We start from the raw sequence: 21,526 nt of genomic DNA, 5'->3' as shown, positions 1-21,526 counted from the left end.
GGTGGGAATCCCATAAATCACTGGCGCTGATTTAATTACGATCCACGAAGCCACGCTATAATTACAGAAAAGCTTTACAATAATCGTAGATCATCGATCGATATCTGCACCTGTTTCATCTCCGCTTGTAACGCTTCCCTATTATCCCCGTTGTTCATTGTATTAATTATCTATCACGCGTAAAACATTTTATAGGTCCTTAGTATAATGATTGATCTATCTTGTCCAATATTAAATTACAAAATCATTTGTCATGGTTAGATAATAATTTAATTAATTATTTTCAATTCTTCGAATTCCATATCGGAACTGATCAGTTTTGACGGAGTTAATGATATTTCAGAGATTTAATTCAGATTTAAAATAAATTAATTGCTAAAATAAATTAATCTATCCGAGCTCCTGTTCCAACGTATACACATTTCTATTATGATCCCATGGGATCGACATTGCGAGTATAAGAAGCGCCGGATTGTTTCGCATGACTTAATTTTTTAAAGTAATCAAATTCGCAAGAAATAAATGAAATGAAATACGCGGAGACAGCTCTGAGTATCGTAATATTAATAAACGCTAGTCTTACGAGACAAGCCCGACAGACCGGTAAACGTGGCGAGAATTGGACACGAATTGCAACGATCACGTTACCCGGACCGTATCCCATATTTATACAAAGTGTGAAACCCGGAAATTCCGAAGAAAAACATCGTTTATTGTATGTGCCATGAGGAAGATGCAACAGAAATGTTAAATGACACACGAAAAATTAAAAAAAATTTACGAAAGGAATAAGATATTAAAAATGATGGAACGAAGGAGCTATTATAATAAAGAAACGCGTGACGGATAAATTAGAATTTTTCGAAAATGATTGAAATGATTGATGATTATTATTTATTTATTCCAACGTTATACCTGCACCTTTTCTGCAATGCGTCCAATTAGTGTTGTAACTTTGCTATAACTTTACGTTTAACAACGTTATACATGATATATTATTAATTGTGAACTAATAATGTTGTTATTATGTTACTGTTATTTTGTATTTACTTGAAAAATTGCAACAAAATCTCTCTTTAATGGTGTCTCTTTTAATCATCAGCGTATCAAATAAGAAATTTAAAAAATGTTGACATGAAATTTAAAAAGTTATAACAAATTTCAAAATTAATAGAGATGTTGATATATTATGTGCATTATATCGCTTGATATACGCTGCTAGATTGATCAATTATAATTTGCAGAAAACGTCGGTAGAGCGAGGTCGAGAACGATCGGTAGCGCGTGAGATTTCGCTTTTAAATTCGCTTAAGTACCCGCAGCTATCTCTCTCTTTCATTCTTCTTCCTTTTCCTTTTTTTTTACGCGAGCCTGTTTTCGCGTACAGCACACGAGTGTTACCCCGAGGCTCGGGCTTGAGAGGAGTGGGTATCGGGCGAGCGAGACTTTATAAATTGTAGGCGCGATCTTATCCGCATCTCGATCGCAGCTGCCGATTCCCCGGTTGGTGGCTCTCAAAGCCTGCAGCCGCATTATAAAATAAAAACTAAAAAAAAATTCACTGCTGTCTCTTTCACCGCCGCCCGGCTGCTCATCTTCGCGATCGGTTTTGCATCGAGGAATCGATAAAGCAATCAAGGAAATGTTTCGGAAGAAACGCGAAATATATTTATCTATAGTCAAAAGATGAGAAAATATCGGATAAAAAATTATATTTCTAGCTCTCATCCTATCAATCAGGAAAGGGAAAAATTTTTACAGGGAGATATAATTATCTCTTTTCTCATTATATCCCCGAATAACTTAAGATGAATCACTGAGTATCTTAAGAGCATCGCGGCATCTTCCTTAATTAATTGCATTACGGCACGCGTAAGTCGGCTATTATCTCACTACGGACGTAAGAGAGCTTGGAAATGTAGGATAGGAAATAAAGAGGATCCTCTCGCGCGATGCGGCGGCGCGCCTTCAACGAGCGTAGTTTATTAACCTGGCCACTTTTAATAGCGGCACAAAGCGATGCATCTCGAACGGGCACGCACGTTTAGAGGTACGACATTCGTGCGCAATAATCCACGTCGGACGATGCGAGGTGCTCCTCTATCTCTCCCCGCCGAAGGGAGGGAGAGACATCGTTTTAATTCAGAAATACCGCACCTCTCCCTCTCCCACGGAACCGGCTTATACATCGCATTCCCGACGATCGTTCTTTATAACTGGGGATTAACAATGAAAAATGTTTCGCTCGTATGCGTATGAGAGCAAAAACATACGTTTCATTTTCGTTTCCACATCGTTTTCGTTTCCGTGAATCACCATGAGAAACCGGTTAAAATCTATTTTTACGTCATGTACATCGTTGCAAGGAAAACTACAAAGACGACGGTGACATGAGATATTTCTATCTGTATTGTATATAAAAATGTCTAAGCTAACGTTCTCGTAAGAAGTGAATATCAGTGATCAAATATGTTTCTGAGCATACACGATGCAAATGGAAATATAAATAGTGTTTGAGATCGGTAATTCGAAAGAAAGGCAAGAATTCTTTCAGTCGACCGACATTAATTGTCATTGAACGCATGCATAAATTGAGCTCGTGATTTCATCTCGAGCATGATCTTAATCCTCGTTAAAATCAGCGATTTGGCGTTCTTTGTTCTTTTTAAAAACAAGTCGTTACACGCAAACAAGTTGTCGTTACCGGCAACGGACAATCGAAAGTTCTAGAACGATTCAATTCACGCACGCGAGCGCCGCGCTCCGACGAATACGTCACGCGCTGTCACCAATCCCACGCACGGATTTTCTGTCGCGCATGATTGTTACGTTGAACGTCGTTAGAAAAGAATCCAAAGCGCCAATCAATTTTGTACACCTAATGCCACGTAATAATTGCGATTGTGGCAAAATTTTATTGGATTTTTTCCCAAGAAGAAAGCCCAGGCCGAAAGCAATAAATGCTTCGATCTCGCCGTCCTCCTGCTTAGAGTCCTTAGTTCTTAGAGTCTAAAAGTTCTTAGAGTTCTTAGAATCATAATCTCGCTTCGTAAAATCGCCGTGCTAACCGCTTAGTGAAACCGCTATAAAACGAATCTTTCGAGAAGTGCCGAGAAAATCGCCGAGATTTTTCATCACCGTGATTCCAAATTGTATTGGGAAAAGGTGACCGCATTTAATATTCTGTCAATCTAATATTTAATTAATTATATTTGTTGAATTTGTAATTGTGCATATTAAAGAAAATTCTTTTGTTAAATTACAAAGAAACTGAGTTCTCTTTACTGTCGTGTATCATACCAGCCGTACCGGTCTCTCACTCGAATCTTTTCGCACATTTTCTGGTCCTTCGAGCCGGATTTGAACTAGCGAGAAAGATAGTTAGACAAACGCCGCATCACTCTAAAATTTCACGTCAGTTCTCTCGCTTTGATTCGCTCTCGCACAAATAGATATAAAAATTTTTTAAATACTCAGAGCTGAATATGGGCAATTGGATGTTCGATTGTACTTCAACCGCCAATTCCATTGAAAGAGTTTAATGTATTATTTTATAAAACAAATGAATAAAACTGTTTTAGTGACATAAAGTTGATTACATCTGAAACGATTTAGAAAAACGAAGACAGAGCATTATATGTATATTCTAATCAATGAAAATCTTAATTTTTTTGTTCATTTCGTTATCTTTTTTGTTTGATTTTATTCCTTGCTCAGATATGTATTCGGAACAGGAGGGTAACAGCTTGGAGGCTTGGACGACTCTTCGACCTGTCTAACAGGTGCATCCTCGCTACGGTAGAAGAAACTTATGTATGCATTTTGCACACCTGCTTAGACATCTACGTTAGACACCAGGGTCAATATCTATAAAGTCGAAATATGGCAATGGAGCCGTTTACGACGTCCTTTGTACAGTCACCATGCTAGTAGTATAATGACTGCCTCATAAAATGAACAACGCATTGCATTCACATTATCTTGACATCGCATAATTTCGCTATTGAATAATTTAGCGCTGATTTGTACTCATTATATCGAGTCGCTTCGTAAATCTGTTAAAAAGATTATGTGTGTGTGCGAGACGGTTATTTGATCAAATTCATTGATTTCCATGAAAATATTGTTTGGAAAATTGCAAAAATTTTAGAAAGATGATAAGCAGAAGAGAAATAACTGCATTTTGTCACGGTACATTAATTCCTGAATATGAAATTTCTGGGATTCCTGCTTGTTTATTTTGTAATTTAATTAATTATCTTTTTTCTAGGAGAATTAATAAAACTTGGTGTACAGTAATGAAAAACACAACAAACGTGTACAGAATGCAATTATCTTTTTCCTCTTTTTTTCATATCTAAAAATAGAAATTGCTAGAACTTTACATTCACTACTTTATAATATTCATTATTAAAGATTAAAGCACATAAAATTTTTCACCTAATATCAAAACAATTCAAATCAATTGGTGAATTTGTCGATAACATCTTTTTAAAATCATATTTAGATATTTTCGTTTTAATTGTGATATTATATCGATTACTGCCAAAAGTCTGAGTTTTTGTTGTACTTATACATATGTAATGTCAAGACACTTCAAAATCTACCACCGGTGTTTCACAACGGTGTGTCCTATCGTGAGTACTGATTTATTTCCGACTTAGATAGCGCAGGACTAAAACACGACTGAACTTTCGCGATTAATAAGGCAGATAGCGGTAAGTGAAGTAATTCAGCCGTTGTGGAAATACGTGACGAGTAAATGTCAGTGTGTAGTTCCTGAATAGTACTGACTTGGGTAATATATTTCCGGGAATATTATTATCTAAGATCAATGTTACGTATATTTATTTGACTGCCGTATTTTACGCTACTTAGTGGCAGATATATAAAAGTCACAAAGGTGTGGAATTAATCATGAAATTGATATAATCTTTAAATGCATAATAATTAGCGGTAGTGTACGATAAAAATTAATGTTACTGTTGAATTTAATTTAATTTAAAATGCATCATTATATATATATATATATATATATATATATATATAATATTATACAATATACAACAAAAATACAGAATTGAACATGAATATTTTCTAATCTATATATAAATCCACGGTTTATATAAAAATTAAATATTTTTTAATTATCATGCAAAAAGAAAATAAATGTTTAATAAAAAAACATGATAACCTGATTAGATGAATTAGATAAAATTTGCGCAATATTACATCTATATCATTATATTAAATGAAAACTCCGTATTTTACCGATTATCATCAAAGAAATCGAGATCAAATTTTATAGAACAGAATTCATAATTAATGTGCTGTATAATCAAAATTAATGTCATGTCTAATACAGAAACAACTCGATCTTGATACGATCGAATCTGATACAAGTATCTTAGACAGAAAAGTAAACGTCAATATACCATATGTATAGTTCAGTATGAGTGAGAGTCTAAGGCCTTACATCAATGTTTAACTTTAAGCAAGGCTTAAAATTCTCTCTCTCTCTCTCTATTTTTCTTTTAGCTTTAAAAAGAGTCAAGCCTTGCTTAAAATCAAAGTAACGTTAGTGCAATCGAGCCTAAGTTTCTACAAAAACTTTCCTCCAATCTTCGCGTGACTCAACTTACTTCGAAGAGATCATGCTTGCTTTTTTAGACCTTATGATACGTGAGAACAAAGCCTATCGACATGTTCCACTTCTGGTTCTTCGGACGAAAGCGACCTGACCTTTATATCTTTTTCGGGAATCTGCATACGAAACTGTGTATCTAATACGCTGCTATCATTTTACTGTATAAATAATATACTATATGAATAATCTCTGAATAATTCTCTATTCGTAATTAGAACTGTCGGTAATTATGATCGGTTTGTTCGATAAGTACAGTCGATTTAGTTAATTTAGTGTATTTAACAGATTAATCATTCTACAAATTTACTCCCTATAATATAACGCGTAAATTGTTTTGACAGATAATACCAACCAAAGATTTAGTTAGTAATAAATTTGAAAATCGCAGCTCATAACTGATACGTTGTTGTGCTTCAGCGGCTTTGTATCGATAAATCATAGGAAAGCGAATCGCGCGTCCGGTTATTTTGTCTCGTTCATCAATGCGTTACGGTTTCCACCGCGACGTTAATTATGTAATTCGTGAGAATTACGCTAGGCCAGTGGAGTTTCCGTTTTAAGACAGTCCACCATTTTCTCACAGATCGCCGTGACGAAACTCTGTTAAAAGACCGCGCGTCGTAAGAAGAAGCGTATCCCCCGTAAACGAAGATCGCAGTGCGAAATTATCGGAAGGAAATTTTCATCGTAAACCTTCGCTGTAAACCGCGAACTTGGATGGAACGCACTTGCGATCCCACTTATCCCCGGTATGGTGAATGGAGCTCGTTACATCAATTACGGCATCTTCTTTTACTCTCAAGAATATTGTGCGCGCGCACGCATCCTCGAAACGTTGCTTCGTTGTTGCGTCCCGTTTGTAACAAGTTTCGAAAGGAAACTTAGTAACCGCGAGAGCGAAAAAATTTGGTGAACGGTTTGCCACGACGTACATATATCTACGTATGGTGTCGGATAACGCTTTCCTTCGACCGCGGATTTCACGAGATAGCCTTTCTTGCTCTATTCTATGTTCTAGAATTTATATCGAACGATGCCAAACTTTGTTCGCCTTCGATTTAGAGATTTATATCAACCTTTCTCTAGTGAAAATATTAAATCTTAATCGCGATTCTCTTCAGATAAGTACTTGAAATATACAGCCGTAAGTATAAAGCCATAAGTATAAACCTTCAATTTATTGCATCTTTCTGGAAAAATTAGTAATAAAAGTCAAAGGAGAATTAATAAAATATTAAAATTGTTATAAAAGAAAATGTTACTTTTCAATAAAATTGCTTTTAATTTATTTTTTGTTAGATATATGTTAGAAAACGTTTACTTGTAAAACGTTAATTTGTAGACGTGCTTTATACTTATGACCCGAGTAGGCCTTAGTTTACTAGTTTTTTCTACAAGAATTGTGACTCTAGGGCCAACTGAGATAACAGACTACAAGAGTCTAGCGTGAGATTAAAATATGCGAATGCATGACTGTTGCATGTACGGGAGATTTTTGCACACGCGAGACAGTTGCACGAACGACACTCCGGGCGTTAGTCTAATTTGAGTGCGAGGTGACTACACGATCTAGCGAGTTTCGCGAGCACGCGAGATCCTTCGCTACACGGAACCACGAGAACTTGTTTAATATCTTTTATATCTCGACTTTTGGTTTTTGTCCGTTACATTCGTTCAAAATCATAAACACGTACGTTATCTGGTGTAAACGTGAGAGCAATATCTTTCTTATGTTATTTTGTTGCGAAACGTGTAAAGATTGCCTCAGCACAAAAGAATTAAAAAAGTTCGTAGAGATTGCCAGTAATATTTCGTAAAAACACAAGGAATTATTCATTATAATTGAATAAAGGAGAAGATAGAAGTTAATCCTAAAGTCCGAAGTATTACACGGTCGCGATTATTTTTACAATACGATCATTATACGGGATCTTTTATCTGTATCCGGATTTTTAGGAGGAATTAAATTTTTTTTTGCAAGTTATATTGTAAGTTTATAAAAGGAAAAGACATTATGTGCTTTATGCATTCTTAATTTTTCTTTAAGAAACCATCGCGTGTGTTCTTAATTTTTCTTTTAATTAGAAGATATAAATAAAAAATGAACCCGGGCTGTTGCTATCCTGCTTTATTCTATATCACATGTGAATTCTATTTTTACTCTTATTCCTATTCTCTAAATTCTTTGAAATGGAATTTCACTCTAGAGTGAAAATTGAGTCAGTCTTAAAAAAGAGTAGCTCAAATTTCACTCTTCAGAGTGAGCTTTTACTCTAAAAGTTTTTAGAGTACTATTATATTTTTAAATCAGCATTGTTTCCTCTTTTCCTCAAACACTTGTCTCACTATCGTTTACAAAAACATGTGTATATGATATTAGAACACAGTTGCTAGTTTTCAATTAATGTTCCACTGGAAATTAACGAATCTCTACTATAATTCCCACTGTCTTTATCAAAAGTATTACCGTTTTGTAATGCTCTAAAAAAAATCCCTAAAAAAGACCATAAGAGATTTAACTTGCCTGCTGAAGATTTCTTTTCCAAACTAGAAGAAAATCGATGTGTGTACATAAAAAGAGATTCATTATGTATCAAAATTTGGAATAGATTAACTGGAGAACTGAATGTTCGTTCAAAAAGTCGGAGTTTCTAACCGAAAATCAGAGAGGTAGCAATGATGACTAGAATACATATATGTATAATGTGTAAATGTAAATGTGTGCTAACGTCCACATTATAGCTTAGATCCGTGGATTCGCTAAACCCAAACGACTGTGTAGATCAGTCATTCCTGCGGGAGCACGCATGTTTAGATGAGACACGGCGGCAGAGTTTCATCTCGAGTGCGGGATGAGAAGAGCGCAACTCCGCCATGCGAGATTATGTGAAATCGATAACATTGTTTTCCTTCGTTTGGCATTTTATTCACGCTGGCACACGGCCTTATTACAAGAACGGTGCATTAGCATAAGACTTCACAGAGCTGCCCGCGCGCTATCGATCCTACTGATAACTGACTCTCGCGAAATTCTTCCGGAGTCTCCGCATGTGAACGAGGACGCGCTCCCGATAAGCTTCTGTCCATATCCTGTGTGTGCCATCCCGCTAAATTTCCAACTGTATCCTTTCCGCATCGATAAGCGCACAGAAATGTGCTTATCGATGCCCCAGAATATCGGAGATTAGCATATTGCACGCCACTCGTTCAAACATTTCAGTAAGCGTACCGTTGCTTATTGAAAATGTAAAATGCATGTAAGACATATTAACTTCAAAAGTCCATCTCAATTATTACGTACGAGTATGTATTTAAGAAATTGTTAAGTCTGAATCGAGGATTTGTTTTATTACGATATTTCTCTAATTATTCTCAAAATTTAAAAGTAATTATTGACAATAGAAAAGAGTATCTATAATTAAGAAAAGTTTAATTTTAATTAGCAGTTCATTTCAATTTCTTTTTAAACGTACATTTAAAATTAGCAGATTATACGGCGCGTATGTAAAGAAGTCGTTTGTCATCATCTCTGTACTAAAACGAATTGCATAATTCGCGACGAAGTAACGTATGCCGTGAATATGTTCATGACGAAAAGTGTGTCTCGTGCTTCACGATGCGCTACTAATTAAGGATTATTATCAACGATGGCAGCAAAACCGTGGCTTATGAATACAATGATCTTTCTAACGAATATATCTCATCAGACTGTTTACGCGTGAGTCTCTTCGCGATTTAGCAATTTACGATCTGCTTAATTATATGTGCATTTATTTTAATTAAAATAGTAATAATACTGCGGTTATATATTATTTTAATTAATTTTTATTATATATATGTGTACAATTATTATTGTGATATTTTCTTTTTGCAGGCAAGAACAATGACCCGCTGGTTTTGGTGTTTGCTGTGCGTGATTTTATATCTCAGGAACGTTCATTCTAAAGTCGGTAAGTAATCAATTGCTTATTTCTTTAATTGTTGTCGAAAACATCCTTTTAATCTTTTGCATTTCAAGTTATTTTTAATAACTAAATGAAGCTCAAATATTTCGTTCTCAATTTTATTTAATATTAGAACTGCCAAAGGCCGCTGTTTCATCTGTCCGTTTTTGTCATACGACAAATTTTTCGAGCTTATTGATTGGTTATAGAATAGACAAATCGAGAACCTCTTTGCACTCATTTGTCATATGACAAATGCATAAATGAAATAGCACTCAAAGGTGACAACTTTCTATCCTTGCTATTTTAGCTGAATACTTATTTCAGCATTATTTATACCGTCAGAATTATTTATTATATTGTGTTTTTTTAATTATGTCCACATATTTTCAATACTCTGTACTGATATATATATATATATATATATATATATATATATATATATGTGTATATATAAAATATAAAGTAGAAAAAGTTAAAATGATTAACTAAAATGGCATTTTTATAACGACTTTAGTGAATAATTTGATCCAACATGAATAAATTTTTATTATTCAAAGAATTTTTCCTTTCAATCATTTCCTTCGAAATAATTAAGTTTATCAAAAATATAGTTGTCGATTACAATCAGATTAAATGTTTGAAAAGCTGTGCAATAAACTATTTCCAAGCATTATATTAAAAACAATGAAAGATCACAAAGGGTTAATAACGTAACTGAAAATTTTTAAAAATTCTGCAAAGACTGCACGTCTCTCGAAACGTTCCCTCGGCTGTTGCAAACGGAATAAAATAAAGTAACGACGCGTAAAAGTCAATCACAGTCGGACTGTGGCTTCCCACACGCGTAAATCTATCTCAGCTGATTGGCAATTACTTATGTCACGGTTGATGATGTAAGTTCTGTTTTATCGTTGACGCCGGGCATAAACGCGCGCGCGGATCAACGGCACGCGCGGAGGTGTGAGCTCTACCTCTATGGCTTTTATTATCGTATCGCGAAGCGATCTGTATCGCTTATATCTAAGTTACATCGATACGAATTGCGAGCCCGCATTATTCATACTTCTCAACCGCGTCAATCGATTTACCGCCGTTACGTAATTAAGTACTTTAATCATCCATACGTCTCGCGAGTACTCGATGCAACTCTCATTTTATGCGAGCAAGCTTCTTTTTTTATTTTATGATCGTAAAAGGAGAATATTAAATGCAAGTTTTACGGAGATCTACGAGAAATTGATAAACTTGGTAAGCCATGGCGAACACGATGAACGACTACATATGCAGATAGAGAGAAGATGTAGGTACGTGAGAGAGAATGGTGTGTAAACGGCTTAGCGGGATAAAACGTACATTCCGACGTGATAATTCGCATTGCCTGTAAACGAAAGATAGGCGCGGCGTTTATAAAGCGACGGTTTAACTTGGAAAAAAAAACCCATGATTCATCGCAAACCGAAGGTGGTGTTTTACGAGCATTTGGCAAAAAAGATAACCTGCTAATTAACGAACATCTGCTTCCTGCATTGTCTTGTATGAATGATTCCTGTTCGAATAATCGGTCCATTTTCTTCAACTACGCTTCTTACATCACCCGTATAAAACGTAATAATTACATATCCGACCTTTAAATATAATTTTTTTCAGACGTTCATATTTTACTGTTCAATCAATACGAATCAGCTGTTAACTTCCATTTTAGTTTACACGTTACAGATTGTTTTCTTTTACGTAAGACGATACACACATACAGTCTCGCGAAAATCCAGATGATACGAAACTTTTTCCAATACATGCACGCAGTAGAGTACAATTTTCTTCGTAATGGATTTGACGTTAAAAAAGAGGAAAAAAAATTCCCGACGAAGTCGGCACCGCCTGTAACTTTCAGTATCGATTCCCACGACACCGAACTCGATCGTATATATACCCGGGTTATTTTATAGCCAGCTTCGTTAATGGCACGCTGCCAGATTCCACGATACTTCGATTTCAATGCGTATTACGTTATATGTTCATAATTTAAGCGATTATCAAAGATTAACAATTGAATAAATAAAGCATTAAATTCATCTCAAGGACCCATAAAAATCTATATATAACGCTGACAAATTATATGAGATCATGAACTAAGCGAAGATGATTGTATATCGATTGTATATCAATGGATCATTTAGAAACTTCACAGAATAGATGTAGGATGCGTTGTTCGCGCGCGAATGGGAAATGTAGGTCGCTATCGACATGATGTCTTTCATTCTCCTACTACAGTATACACTTTCTAATGTCGTGATCACTTTCTATGCGGGAAGAAATGATCGGGGTTCGCCGGTAGTGGCCTGCTGTCACGTAAGATTTACGCAGAGAGACTTTACGAGGGCTCGGCAGGGAATGTTGCGCGTGACTGGTCGGACGATGACGAATGTTGGTGTGTAAATTGCACGATTTCGCAATGTGACGAACGATATGCGAAAACGTATGATATTGAGCGAAGAAATCGTGTGAACTATATTATCTATCCAAACTCTAAGTTTTAGTTGATTAATTATGTTAATTAATGTTGATTAATTATGGTAATTATGTTAATTAGAACTGTTACAAATACTTTTTCGTATGTAAATAATAAGATTAAGATATGAATAATAAGTATTGATAAAAGATAAAATCAATTTGTCAATTAAATATAAATGGATAAGCTAGGTGTACAAATAAGTTTCCGCCGTTTTTTATCGATAAACGGCGCAATTATTTAGTGAACAATCAATACTCAGATATTGGATTGATGTTTTCTTTATTTTGAACGTTTCGACTCTCTTTGGAGTCCTCCTCAGCAAGAATGATACAAGTATAATTAATTTACATGTCCATAATGTCCATAAATGACTCGCAAATTGACAAAGATGCAGCGTTATTAATCATCACAGAACATAAAGCATTGTACTGAAGCTTTATTGAACATATTAAAACTTAAAAAGTAGAATTGTTAAAATCAAATATAAAGATCACACATTTTTAGAACACACGTCCGTGTACGACGACGTGTCACTCAGATATGAGGAGGACTCCAAAGAGAGTCGAAACGTTCAAAATAAAGAAGACATCAATTCAATATCTGAGTATTGATTGTTCATTAAATAATTGCGCCGTTTATCGTTGCTGACTCTCAGCCTATTATATTTATCTTTTTGTATTGTTTAAAATTCGAGAGTCCTAATATAATTATTGTTATTGATTAAATTTAAAGATTAAACTTTTCTCTGCAGAATTTACTACATTACTAATTTTATCGCCTTTTATTAAATATATTCTAACTGTAGAAATATATTTTTTCTTTTCTTCATATACTCGTATTTCAATAAATTTCAATTTGCCATAAATTCCAAATAGTTTGCTCTCTTAATAATTACTATTCTGTGTTCTTACTGCGTAATGTCTATATAAATCAATGACTAAATCGATCAATAATACGTTGATAATAACAAGCTCTATTCCATGACTTTTGTATATATATATATATATATATATATATATATATATATATGTATATCAGTATTTATATATCTACAATGGATCGATAGATGGTTGCACGTGTTCTGGGATTAAATATTTATGTCCATTTGTGCTAGCCCATCCATTTCAAAGCAATGTCTGGAATGTGAAATGTTATATCTAATTGTAATATTCACAGATCCATTAGCTCACTTTAAATAAAAAGAAAACACATTCACTAATATGATATTCTGCTATCTGATGAATTTAAACCTCTTAGACCTCATTCCTCTATTATATACAATCATGAGGCAATACTCGCGAAAACGCAATCGAGCGCAAAATTAATTATATCCTCTGAGTATTCTCTGTCATATAAGCTATAAATATGATTCAACACGATTCGCATATCATATTCGTGCTCTGCAGCGATCATTGAAAGCGATAAAATAGATACTTTCAAATTATTAAATAATTCGATCAAACGTTAAATTCGGAAAATGTATTCAATTTCAAATATTCTTTTAAAAATAAATTACCATTCGATAAACAAATCACGACAAAACGTAATTAATTAGAATTTGAATCCTTTTTTCACTTCGATCCTCATCTATAAGTCATATAAAACACGTACGAACTATTATTTACGAATTTCAAAAGTCACTTACAATCAGTCGCAAAGATAAATAATTTAATGAGTAATAAAATATCATTCTAATATTTATGGTATTTATCTAATACTTATTGCATCACATTTCGAGACAATACAATATTAACGATTATACACGGAGCGACTAGCAGAGGTACCTTTTCATGGAGTTGTCGGTATAGAAATGATAGCATGGTGACCTTTAACTCGGCGCGGCGTACGCGACACTTGAATGTGTGACGAAAACAATGCTGTGCCCTGCCAATCATTTCATTACTAATACTTTATTCGCTTTAAATATGGCATTATAAAATTAACGTATACTGAATATTTTGTCTTTTACATTTCGATGAACAGATTATTATTATCGCATGCTTTGCACTTCGTTTTATAAATTTGTTAACTACTTCGCTTTATGAATAGCATCACTTATAAATAATTATAACATTCAATTGAGAGTTTTAGAATAGAAATATTATAACGTTATTTATCTCAATTCTAAAAATATGTAGCTTTATTAATAAAATGTGTGATATCAATGTATGATAGTATTTTAAACTAGATATATTATAACTTTACTATGTCTCACAATCAGGAGCAATGTCTTAGATTCTAAAAATATGTAATTTCATTAATAAAATATAAATGTGTAATAACAAATTTTATACAAATGCATTTAATCGTTTTTAAAAATTAGAACAGTTAATTAATTACTCAATTTCAAAGATATCATTAAATCGATTGTATAATTAGGATAATAAAACTTATATATCCTTGTATTAATAAAAAAATTATATCTGTTACCATTTATATTATATCTTTTACTAAATTTTTAATATTAAAAATTAATACAATTGCAAAATTATATTTATAAAATAAATTTCAAAATTAAAATTTCATTTATTAATGCACATTAAATAAATATCTAAGTTTATTATACAATACAATATTTCACTTTTAATTGTAAAGCGAAACTTGTATCCAAACTTGAACCAAACAGATTCACAACGTCACTCGTTTCGCAGCTGATCCATTCCGCGTCCGCCGCTTTCTGTGACTGATACATGACAGTTGATAAGGTGTCATAGCGTCAATCGCATTTTGCGCGCCAAAATCAGCGTCGCGCGCAACACTACGCGCTTGCTGCTAACTTCGCATTCATGTAACTTCGCGTTTATTTTTCGTATTTCGGACAACGAATAATTCACTCTCTTTTCATGGCGATTATTATTTTACATTACAACACAAGTTAAATATAAAACTTGAAATTGAAAATAGAAATCTGCGATACTTATATAGAAATATGTGCGTATTATTTAACTGTTTGCACGATGGATTTTTCGATCAAAAAAATCTCGTAAAATATTCTAACGGATTATCATGTACGTCAAATTTATGTTACGTGCTATTATTTATTCTAAAGGTCTTGTGTAATACATAAAAATGCTGAAAATATAAGATTTAAACAGTAAGATTCTTTAATAAAGAAATCAACATGTTAGATTCGCTCTGCATGCTCATGTTATGATCTTATAGTCTGCATTGTGATTGCTCGCTTACTGCATAAGTCTTATGTCTTAATTTTTTCTATGTGCCATGGCCTTAAGAAGGTACAAGGAAGATAATCAAATGGTGTTGCAGGATTGATACAAATTTTGCTTACCAAAAAGAGTTACTCATCGCGACGTTACTCGTTCCGCAACCGATTCGTTCCGTGCCCGAACTGCGAATGAAGCGTAATTAAACTAGATGACGCCGCGCAGTAACGTTAGTTGCGCGGTCAATTTAAAAAATAACGCTACTTTAATAATACACTTTATCCGGGATACATCCTAGGGATGTCATTAGGATGTTCAAAGAACATACGGATGTCCTTTGGACGTCTTCAGGATGTCCCCTGGAGGCTGTTAGGATACGTTTTACTCTTAATTTTGCGTTCGTGCATTTTTTGCATTTTGGACAATGCAGTTAAATAGTACACATATTTTTTTCTATAATAAGATAAATTTATATAAAATATTTTATTGTTTTATTTTAAATTAATTTTGATATTCAATTATTTTATACCTAAAGCTTTTTTTTTGTGTGGACCCGTCAAACTAATTTCATTTGATTGAAAGCTTAATAGTAATATCATTATTAAATTATAATACTTCATTTTGATTCGATGCCAATAACAAGAGGCTTGATTGTATATCTTTGATTTATTAAAATTTCATAATTTTATTTTTCTTTTAAAATCTAAAAAATATGCAAACGTTATAAGGTAACTTCTATATTTTTTTTGCTAATTCAAAAATTTCTCAAGAACATTAGGTTTATTGAAATTCTTTTTCACGCTTTTCACGCTAAAGAAAATTATTAGGTAACTAATCATCTAAAATTTTATGAAAATTATGTTGAAGAAAAGACTATGACCAAAAAAAGTAAAAAAATTCTGACAAGATTAAGATAATAATAATGAAATAAACGGCATCAAGTTGTAACGCGTATACGATGTAATAAGAAATATTAATTTGTTTTTGAATTCAGCTCTTAAAAAAATTGTTAATGTCATAATGTTGTTCTTTTATTTAGCTTAACTACCGTAACAAGGATAATTAAGTCAGGAAAGAGCGTGTTGTAAAACGTAAGACTATCATGTTATATCGCAAATCATTTTGCATCGTATAATGAACCCATGTATGCATCGGTAATGTCAGTAATTAGACTCTCATATTCATTAATGTGCAATCCGATTAATTTATCCGGTCTGCAAAATCTCACGACAAAAATCAATCGTCGACCGGTCCTTTTCGTAACACAGCTGGCGTACTTGTCGAGGAATCTTCCTTCCTGATGAGAACATTTTGCGCGTCACGTTTCCGGTCATGCCGATTTCTCGCATCTGTCTGAAAGAGCGCGGGTGTGTTGGTGAGCTCTGAGAATTAATGACATGCAGAAATTGCGCATCAGTTGCGTGCTGATCTCGATAGGGTGTCATAATTGCAAGTATATGGAAGGGAAGTAAATTTATCTGTGAGTGAGTTATCTGCAAGTCTATCCTTCGTTTGCAGTCTGAGTCTTTTTTTATACAAGCAAAATTTTACTCTTAAATTTGTCCGAAATAAAAATCCGGTGTCTCCTCTTAAAATATCTTATTAAAAAATTATTTAGTGATATAATAAAGATGTTGAAAGTAATCCTAATTCCTTCCATGTGTTTGAAAAGAATAGTAAAAAACAAATTGCAGGCAAAGTGAATAAAAATATGATGGAGAGTTAAATTTTTGTCTTATCAAATTAAATATAGTATTAAAATACTGAAATATTTAAAACCTTCTACTTTCTACTTGCACCTGCGAGGAAAGTCCCTGGGCTTTACTTGAACGAGCGGCAATCAATTACTTCACGCCTTTTTATCATTCACAATTAGTTTTACCAACACGCAAACGAAAGAGAGACAGTTAGAACATTCTGTTCATACACGCTACGAAAAATGATATAGCATTCCTATCGTAGAAATATGTATAGTCATAACGATTTGCTTTATTACTCGACTGACTGCTCTAGTTGAATGAACTTTAAATGCTTCAAAGTCCGTGAAAAAGCGTTTATATATTTGCTATTCAGATAATCACACGAATAATTATAAGTAATAGTTGTCATTACTATCTTGAACAGCTATTAAGTCATTGTGTTTCAGTCTCCATCCACATACACATACACATTTTTTTAAATTCACAAGATATTACATTTTTTATATTATATTATAAATACGAAATAAATCTCATTTTGAATCATTATAAAATAAAATATTAATATTGCACATATCTTGTAATAAAAAACATAAGCAGTAATAAACGGTCAAATCTTTTAGAGACCGTTTTGTAAATTATTTTATATATTATAATATAATAATTTATTATAAAATTATTATTATAAAATAATAATTTTGCATAAAATTACAAGATATTAAAATATTGTTCTTTTTTAAAATATTGTACAATATCTTTTTTATTAAGATTATTTAAATTAAAATTAATTAATTAAGTACAATTTTTCTTTATATAAAATGAATAAAGCCTAACGTTCAGTTTATATAATTTTAATTTAAACATCGTATAATATAGAAAAATGAAATCTAATATTAATTTTTTTATAATTTTCTGGATATTTTTACATTTCAGGTTTGTGCGAGGTAGAAGGAGGACAATCGAACATCATCCTCGATATTGAAGAAAGTAGAGGAAATGGTAAGTGCGATATGTTAATACAATTATTTTAATATATCATTTACTAAATATTTCTATTAATTAAATCTATTTATACATTCTTTTTTGAAAACATTGATTTTTAGAAAAACTTGATGAAAAATTTAATGATTTACAATTGAGAAACAGACGTCATTAAATCACAAATACATTTCTCTGATTTTTCTATTTCTTATGCAAAAGAAAACAACAAAATATACATTTCTATAACTGGAAGCAGCGTCTATTATGTTTCTAGTATATCGTTATATTTTTCCACATTGCGAACTGTATTTTGTTTGCCACGAGTTTATTCGATCTCAGATTTGACTGCACACCTTGCATTAGTTGTGTTGTAAATATGTTTTTGATAAATTTTCATGTTTATGTTCGCAAATAAATAGATTATTCCTCAAGAAGATTTGATTTTAAGATCGTGAATGTCACAATTTTGTTATTTCATTACGCGGAAATTACGTTTAGTAGACGATCGAGTTGATCGATAACTATCGAAATCAAGCCGAATCAATTTCTGATATTTTCGAGAAATTCATCTTTTACGTTCTGAAGATCTAAAAGACCTCGCTTTTTTCGATTTCACCGTATGCATAATGCACGATGATTTTATCGACGAAAGACTCTATTTTGACGAGAAGTAATTTCGTTATTATATCCCAAACGAATGAATACATTTATTCTACCGCGCATAATGCATTAAAGTGATTGTCATTTTATAAAAAAAGACTAAGGGAATATAAAAATGGATTGTATTTAATCTTTCCCGTCACTTAAATTTATTACACCTAATATTGGTTAATTTAAATTATTCCTTACTTTACAAAACAGGAAAGCCATATATATATATATATACTCAAGAAAAAAAGATTTTTTAAATAAATGCAATCTTTCTCTAAAGGTTAAAAATATTTAAAAGCAAATATAGTTCCTTAAAAGTTAATGCAATTGCTTTGCGATTGCTTTCAACATTTTTCTATACTATTTTATTATAAATAAAAATAAGATGCGAAAACCTTATGAATGGAAAAATTAAGATTAAAATATATGAATTCAATTTAATAGGAAAATCTCCAAGACTCGAAATTGTAAAGAACAATGTGTTAAATTCATTTTAAAAGATGGTATCTGTACAGTACAGTAATAGAAATTTTAATTAGTTTCTCGGTTAAAGAAAAGTAATTACACTGATAAAGAATGATAATTCAAATTAGAGAAAAGAAATATTCGAGATATAGAATAGTCAATACGTTGCAATTAAATTGTATTGGCTTTCATTAATGAGATGTTGCCTGAGATCAACATCAGCTCGCCAAGATTGCATTCATTATACAGAATGAAGATGGGTTGATCTTCGCTTGAGAGAGGAAGTCATATTATACAAGTAATAAAACAATTTCCTCGAAATGACTATTCATATCATCATATTAGATTATTTTTCACGATACTGATAATTAGTAGCTTTTTTGTATTTTTTGATCACATACAAAAATACATTAATTATAAATCTTAATCTCATTTTCTTTGATAATTATATTTTATAATTATATATACATATCTTTGATAATTATGTATATATTAAGCATTTATTAGAAGTTGCAATTTTTTTTATTATTTTTTATTATTTATAAAATAATTCTTTGTTTGATATTTGAAACAAACGATCAAGATTATATATTGCCCTGCTGGAGTTTGGTATATATTTCCAGTTTATTGAAAATTTCATTTACGCTGTCCCAGATATGAGATAAATCGATGTGCACGACGGTAATCGTCTTCATTGGTTATCCCTTTTCAGCGATCGATCAGAAGACCGTGCCGGAAGAGCTTCCGGTGTCCGGCGATCCTTATAACGAGACTATGCTGGAGCTTCTCTTTCCTGGAAAAGAGATCCCTCTTTTTAAATTGAACGGCAAAAAACTTCAACTTCTCAAGCCATTGGACAGAGACGACGAAAATCTCTCACATGTGGTTTTTCAGGTAAGAAATTTTATCTCGCAAGATTATAAGAACCTGCCTGATTTATTTAATTTCTAAAAAAAGATTCTCTGTAATGGACTAATGTTGCAGTTTCATAATGCTTAAAAGTGGAACAGACGTACCTACATTAAAAAATTGTTGCATGCGTTATTATAACGGTAGCGCTACATTCTCTTTATATATTTCTTTTTAGACTCCTTCAAGATTGAGAACCTTGTAGCCTAGATTTAATGTGCTTTCTCACATTTATATTTATGCATAATAATTTATAGTCGCGTACAAAACGACATCTATTATGATATTAATTTATTTTTTACTAATATTTTTCAAAATAATATTTTTTATTAATATATTTGAGTACACGAGATTGCTTTAAATTTGCATTTAGAAACTGAAAGAATGCGTTGTGCAAATGCCTATGTTGAAGGTTTAGATAAAAATTTACAGCACGTGTAACTATCAGTTAATGTGCACGTCTTCTTCCTTATTCGTCCATCCGAGAAAGTTTACGAGCAACGCATCGACGCAACGTGAATTATGGAATATCATTTAACAGCTTTCTAACGATAAAGTCACCTGGGGACCACCGCGAAACAAATTGCCACATTGAAAATCATTGACAACGGAAATTTCCGATAATAAATAACAAAGATGTGCGGAGAGAAACTCGTTACGCGCGGAAACTTCAGTCTCCTGCGCCTGATTTGCACTCTCTGATTATTATCCTTTGCGACAACTCGTCAAGCCTTCGTTTCTCTATTCGTTTTTGTTCGGTCGGAATTTTCACCGTCCTCGATATTGTCGATTAGATATCGTGGAAGAATGTTATGATGGAAATATGGGGTAAATGGAATGCTTCCATTATTCAGACTTTCAAACGAATATAACAAAGGATAATCTGTACTAACAAAGATAAAAATAATGCAGAGGGCAACTCATATAGAGAAAGATGTATCGTTATTATCCTTCTCAATTCTATACAAATATTAGAAGACAAGTAAATAATAGCTTTCACTTCGAGTCAGTGTTTTATAATCTTTACGATTGCAATAAAAAATTGTATTGTTCAGTTTCTTTCAAGTGAATTTTTTCTTTTTATATTGATTATTAAACGTTTAAACGTCTAATTCATCTCATCACTTAGCGCTTTTAAGATGAAGCCGTTGTCTTTCTACGCAAAAAACTTCCTCCATTTCTAGGAAGAGGATCTCTTGTCTGCCTGTAAAATATTTTATTATTTTCTTTACCGTTAACGAGTTGCAAACTTACTGCGAAAGCGGAAGCTAGCTAGCTTGGTCAAGAACTCTCGCGCTTCCTGCATTAGTTGTTAAATCGCACGGTTGTTAATAGATACAGTTTTATTTCCACAAAATTGAAATGAGAAGTATGATACTTTATTTTTAAAAAAATCTAAGTTAATTTTATGGAACATCTTTTCCCATAAATAATATACTAGCTATAAAAAAATGTATATAAAATATGTATATATATATATATATATATATATATATATATAATTTAATAGAATTTAATTTAATTTTAAAAAGAAATTAATTACTTCTTTATTA

General features: G+C 32.5%; 1 protein-coding gene across 2 annotated transcripts in view; it reads left to right on the top strand.

The window, feature by feature from the left end:
• Cad99C (cadherin 99C) overlaps window positions 1–21,526 on the top strand; it is a 129,145-nt gene that overhangs the window by 77,540 nt on the left and 30,079 nt on the right. For both annotated transcript variants that reach the window (XM_087414648.1, XM_087414649.1), the window contains 3 exons: window positions 9,522–9,597; window positions 17,901–17,966; window positions 19,777–19,958. In XM_087414648.1, coding sequence (XP_087270774.1) covers window positions 9,522–9,597; window positions 17,901–17,966; window positions 19,777–19,958 — 324 coding nt within the window. The remainder of the gene's footprint in view (window positions 1–9,521; window positions 9,598–17,900; window positions 17,967–19,776; window positions 19,959–21,526) is intronic.

Source organism: Acromyrmex echinatior, chromosome 16 (genome assembly GCF_024713525.1).
Source record: "Acromyrmex echinatior isolate Ae372 chromosome 16, ASM2471352v2, whole genome shotgun sequence".
Classification (NCBI taxonomy): Eukaryota; Metazoa; Arthropoda; class Insecta; order Hymenoptera; family Formicidae; genus Acromyrmex; species Acromyrmex echinatior.
Note: the sequence above shows the minus strand (reverse complement) of the source record. Positions and strands in the feature narration are given on the sequence as shown.